The following is a 5,788-nucleotide window of genomic DNA, read 5'->3' as shown; positions in this document are numbered from 1 at the left end:
ACATCCGGCTATTTTTTTGTTGTAGTTTCACCAGGATATGGTTCAAACCCTCTACCCTTGGTAGATGGGGCCGGCACCCTACTCACTGAGCCACCACCAAAAGGACTTTTTTTCTTGTTTCTTCCCTTTTGATCACTGAGGAGGTGACATTTGAACTGAGATGACAATTAGGACATAGTTACTCTGGGAGGTGGGTCAATTTCCTGATCTCATATGTTTGAAGAACAGTCTGACCAAGAGCAAGACCCTGTCTCCACTAAAAATAGAAAATAGAAAACCCAGCTGGGTGTTATAGCCATGCCAGTAGTCCCAGCTACTCAGAAGGCTGAGACCAGAAGATTGCCTGAGCCCAAAAGTTTAAGGTTGCTATGAGCCATGACACCATAGCACTCTACCCAGGGAGACTAAATGAGACTCTGTCTCTCTCTCTCTTTTTTTTAAGAGAGACAGAGTCTCACTTTGTCGCCCTCAGTAGAGTGCTGTGGCATCACAGCTCACAGCAACCTCCAGCTCTTGGGCTTAGGCGATTCTCTTGCCTCAGCCTCCCAAGTAGGTGGGACTACAGGTGCCCACCACAGCGCCCGGCTATTTTTTTGTTGCAGTTTGGCCAAGGCCAGGTTTGAATCTGCCACCCTCGGTATATGGGGCCAGCACCTTACCCACTGAGCCACAGGCGCCACCTGAGACTCTGTCTCCAACCTCCTTCCCCAAACCAAAAACCTAAACAAAACAAACAAACAAACCAAATCCAATTGTTGGGGACCTGCTTGAGCCTGGCAGCTAAGTGCCCAGCCCTCACCTTAGTCAAGGTATATGTCCCCAGCAGGTTCAGCTCCAGCAGCTGTCGGAAGTCCTGGGTCGAGGTCTCCTCAGGCCACTGCGGAGGTGGGTCTGATGTGGGGATGAGGAGAGAGGAGGAATGAGGGAGTGGCCAGGACAGAACAGGGAGGGGAAATAGTGATGGGGAGGGGGCTAGTGGTACTGGCTGGCAAGAGTGGGGGTGGGTAGGGGTGGGAGGTTGCATGGTGTTTAATGAGAAAGCCCAGCTCTGATGCTCAGCCCTGCCACTTCCTGGCTTTGTGACATTGGGCAAGTCACTTTTCCTTTCTGTGCCTCACTTTCCTCATCTTCGGTCATAAGGACAATACCTTGTCCTTGGAGGTATACATTTCACAAGTCAATATTTGTACCAGACAGTACCATAAGTATGTTCATTAAATAAATACAAAATATCATTACAAAATTTCACAAAGTGGTGGCCAACACATACAGAGTATTTTGTAAATATTTTATAAAATTTTGTATTGAATAGTTTGTGAATAAAGGTACATTTAGCTACAATTTCCCTACATATGGCAATTTCATGGGCATCTTTGGGGACACTCCGTGGAATGAATGGGGTAGAGGAACAGAAAAATCAACATTCGGAAGACAAGGAGAGGTAAAGATAGGGACTAAGAACAAAGGGGGAGATGGTGGCAAGAAACAACTGGATGCACCAAAGGCATTAGCAGACTAGTGGATGGAAGGACAGAAAGATGGAAAACAAAACCAGGAAAATAAAGTTCAGAATATATTCCTCCCTGAATATCGGGGACTTACTGCCTCACTTCCTTCAGGGATCTGTACAACATCTTTAAAGAAGCCGCCCAGATCTTCTGTCCAGAGCAGCCCCATCCTTTCCTATGCCTTCAGTTGGCTAGCTACTTTTAGAGACAGGGTCTCGCTCTTGCTCAGGCGGTCTTGAGCTCCTGAGCTCAGGCAATCCAGCCACCTTGGCCTCCCTGAGTGCTAGGATTACAGGTATGAGCCACCGCACCCGGCCTTGAAAACAATTTCTACTAATAGATTCTCTGTTCTTTATTTCACAAACAAGACAACAAGGTCCAGAGTGTTAATTGGCTTTCTTGAGTACCTCCTCTCCCCACTAACAAATGGGAGCTGGGATTTAAACTAGGCCAGGTAGCCCCAGAAGAGCTGGACCTTGATGCACCTCCCTGCCACAGTCATGCCATAGCCATGCCATAGGGCATCTCTGTCTGAGAGCTAGGACAAGAAGCCCCGGGAACATGTGCTGCTGGTGACTCAAATTTCTGCCACTCTGCTAATGCCCATGAATAACCAGGAAAGCACCACCAGTACCAGTTCTGGGGTTACTCATACGTTTTTAGCAAATAGGCCAATTTGCAAAATGGAGTCCACAAATAAAGACGATGGAAGGGATTTGTCTTTTCTTGTCTATTTCCTTACTTCTGAACATGAATCCCATTCCAGAAAGGTAGAGGCCAGGAATATTTTCTCTATTTTGTTCACTGCTAAGCCCTCACTCCCTACAAAGGAATGTGGGACATATTATAGCAGGTGCTAAGACGCATCTGTTGAGTGGACAGAGGATGCAGAGAGAAAGGCTACACTAGCATCTATCTACTGTTTCTTTAAATCCTGACAACAATATAAGGAGGAAAGTGCAGCCCAGACAGGGGAGCTCCGCTAACACCAGAGGCTACTTTCTGCTATGGCCTTGCAGTGTGACCTCAGTCCAATCAACTCACTCTCTGAGCCTCAGTTTACCAACATGAGGCATTCTTATGTTGCATTCTTATATATGCCTTATTAAGGCATTCTTTTTTGTTGTTGGTTTTTTTTGTTTTGTTTTGTTTTGTTTTAAGACAGGAGCCTCAAGCTGTCCCCCTGGGTAGAGTGCCGTGGCATCTCAGCTCACAGCAACCTCTAACTCCTGGGCTCAAGCAAGTCTTCTGCCTCTACCTCCCAAGTAGCTGGGACCACAGGCGCCCGCCACAACACCTGGCTATTTTTTGGTTGCAGCTGTCATTGTTGTTTGGCGGGCCCGGGCTGGATTCGAACTCGCCACCTTGGGTGTACATGGCTGGCGCCTTAGCCACTTGAGCCATAGGCGCTGAGCCTTTTGTTTTGTTTTTTGAGACAGAGTCTCACCATGTCTTCCTAGGTAGAGTGCATGGCATCACAGCTCACAGCAACCTCCAGCTCCTGGGCTTAGGTGATTATCCTGCCTCAGCCTTCTGAGTAGCTGGGACTACAGGCACCTGCCACAATGCCAGGCTATTATTTTGTTGTGGTTTGGCCAGTGCCAAGTTCGAACCTACCACTCCCGGTATATGGAGCTGGCACCCTACCTACTGAGCCACAGGCGCTGCTCAACCTGGCTATTTTTTGATTGTTGTTTGGCAGGCCCAGGCTGGATTCGAAACTGCCAGCTTTGGTGTATGTGGCTGGCACCCTAGCCACTGAGCACAGGCACCGAGCCTATATATATAGAGAGAGAGAGAGATTTTTTTTTGCAGTTTTTGGCCAAGGCCAGGTTTGAACCTGCCACCTCTAGTATATGGGACCGATGCCCTACTCCTTTGAGCCATAGGCGCCACCCAGCACCAAGCCAATATTAAGGCATTCTTAATGACCACAAAAGGTGGTCAGTAAGCTGATGGCAATTTCCCTGAGAAGCCATCATACCAAGTCCTACAATCAGGCCCAGTGAGTCCATCATTGGCAAAGAGAAGGGCCATCAGCCTTGCTTCATAAATACACATACTAAGCCTGCCATACAGAGGTCGTGTCCCCTAGATGGTGATCACCATTCCCATTTGAGAGACATAGGAGGCATGGACAGGTGAAGACACAGGCCTGGGACACATAGAAAGGATGAAACAGTGCCAGGATTTACGCCCAGGCCTGGTGGCTTCCATAGGTATATTGTCCTATGGAAGAGAAATGTGGCAGAATAGGGGATTCAGGGGTGGAGAAGGGAAATTGGGGTACAGGAGAAACAGGTGGGGCCAGGAGGTAGGTTGACACCAATGGGGAGTGGCCCTGAGGCCTCACAACTCACGGTAGCCCGCATTGTTGACCACACAGTCTAGTCGGCCAAAGTGGCATATGGTCTCAGAAATCAGGGTCTGAGGAGGAAGGAAAGGTGGGAATGAGCAGTGGTGCAGTGCCAACCCTTGCAGGAGCCAGGGCTCCCAAAAGCAAGGCAGGGAGTGTGCAAGGCACTCAGAGCTGAAGGGACAGGAGCTGGAAGAAGCAGGGGGACACCCCAGGAGGATCAGGCACAACAGGAGAGGAGTAGACAAGAAGGCAGAGGTGCCAGAGAGCAGAGAGCTGGTGAGTGCCACACTGCAGTTGTAATTCCAGGGAGTGGGGTGAGCAGGGATCCATAGACAGGGGCAGAAACCCATGGGGCAGGTAACAGATATTGACTAAATAGAAGGGACAGAAACCCAGGAACAGAGAGATAAAATGTCACAGGAGGAACCCTTTGAGGGATTTATTCATTTCCATCCACCTGACAGGTGTGATAAGAGCCTTGAACATGTAGGTGATAAAGGAGAACAAACCCAGGAGACATGACCTGGTCATCAGAATCAAGGAAAGCCGTGTGTGTGTGTGTGTGTGTGTGTGTGTGTGTGTGTGTGTAGCTGGATGACACTGGGCTGAAACCTTTATGGCAGGTATAGCTTAACCAGGAGAAGAAGGAAGGTAAAGGGAACAGTATGTGCGAATACCCAGAGGAGAATGGCAGGGAGGAAGAGAAGGGTAATTACTGGAGATGGGGAGTAGAGGCAGAAAATTCTCTCACCCTCACATCTTCTTCCTGGGTCACATCACAGAGGATAAAGACAGTTCCAGGAAGCTCCTGCTCCAGGGCCCGGCCCCCAGACTCTGCCAGGAAAAAAGAGCTGGGGCCTGGATTGCTGGATCTGGGGGAGGATGGGCTGGGGGCCTGGACCCCTGAGTCTGAAGGTCGAAGCTGGAGTAAGGACTGAAGGACCCTTACTCACCATCTTTGTCGCAGATTACCACTTGGGCGCCGCTGTCCACTGAGAACAGGGAGAGAACAGGTTACCACGCCACCTAGACCTCGGTGAAGGCCTCTGCTGCCCCCTTGTGGCCACCTGGAGTGGGGCTTCTCCCCCTCGTGACCATCAAGTCTCATGATGGATCCCCTGGGACAAAGGGCAGAAGCCTTGACACAAATTCTCTTTGGCTACTCCAGGTAGCCAAACCACCTGTTTTGCAGTTTCAGTAAGAAACCTAGAGAAAGGGAGTAAACTCCTCCTGGAGACCTTGCCAGGCCTTAGGCTATTACTGCATATCCTCCCTCCCTCACCTTAGCATTGCAAAAATTGGATTTTAGAGATAAAAATCCAGCCTCCTGTACCTGAGTCCGCACCCATTAGCTCCTACCCCCAACCTTCCTCTCTTAAACTCCAAAATTCTGAGCAGCCAGACCCCTACTCACCGAAGGCACGCACAATCCCAGCTCCAATGCCGCGTCCACCCCCGGTCACAATCACCACCTTCCCCGAATAGCGCATTCCCGTAGCCATTTAGAGTCCCTGTCACTCACTCTGGGCCCCTTTCCACCTCCAAAGTCAGGTGAGGCCGTAGGATCAAACCATAAATAAGGGCTGGATCCTGGAAGCCCGGCCCTGGGGGGCGTTGCCAGAAAAGCCAGGGACCTGAAGTTTGCCCAGAGCTCTTTCTCCCTCAGATCCAGGGATCCAGGCCCCCACCCCCTCCTCTCTCAGACACAGGGGTCAGGCCCCCAACCCGTCCTCCCTTAGACCCAACTGTCCAGGTCCAACCCCTTTGCCCTCAGACCCAGAATCCTGGCCTCAAGCCACCTCCTCTTCAAGACATACAAATTGGGCTCGGCGCCTATAGCTCAACCGGCTAAGACGCCAGCCACGTACATCTAAGGTGGCGGGTTCGAATCCCCAGCCTGGACCCGCCAAACAACAATGAC

General features: G+C 50.3%; 1 protein-coding gene across 2 annotated transcripts in view; it reads right to left on the bottom strand.

The window, feature by feature from the left end:
- The window catches only part of HSD17B14 (hydroxysteroid 17-beta dehydrogenase 14), a 23,465-nt gene extending 17,775 nt beyond the window's left edge, over positions 1–5,690 (bottom strand). For both annotated transcript variants that reach the window (XM_003801554.3, XM_012812556.2), the window contains exons 1-5: positions 5,282–5,690; positions 4,821–4,859; positions 4,619–4,701; positions 3,869–3,935; positions 800–891 (exon numbers count right to left, since the gene is read on the bottom strand). In XM_003801554.3, coding sequence (XP_003801602.1) covers positions 800–891; positions 3,869–3,935; positions 4,619–4,701; positions 4,821–4,859; positions 5,282–5,369 — 369 coding nt within the window. In that variant the 5' untranslated portion in view covers positions 5,370–5,690. The remainder of the gene's footprint in view (positions 1–799; positions 892–3,868; positions 3,936–4,618; positions 4,702–4,820; positions 4,860–5,281) is intronic.
- Positions 5,691–5,788: the final 98 nt, after the last annotated feature.

Source organism: Otolemur garnettii, unplaced genomic scaffold, assembly GCF_000181295.1.
Source record: "Otolemur garnettii isolate 467f Iridium unplaced genomic scaffold, OtoGar3 scaffold00211, whole genome shotgun sequence".
NCBI lineage: Eukaryota > Metazoa > Chordata > Mammalia > Primates > Galagidae > Otolemur > Otolemur garnettii.
The sequence above is the reverse complement of the archived record's forward strand: the minus strand, read 5'-3'. Positions and strand labels throughout refer to the sequence as shown.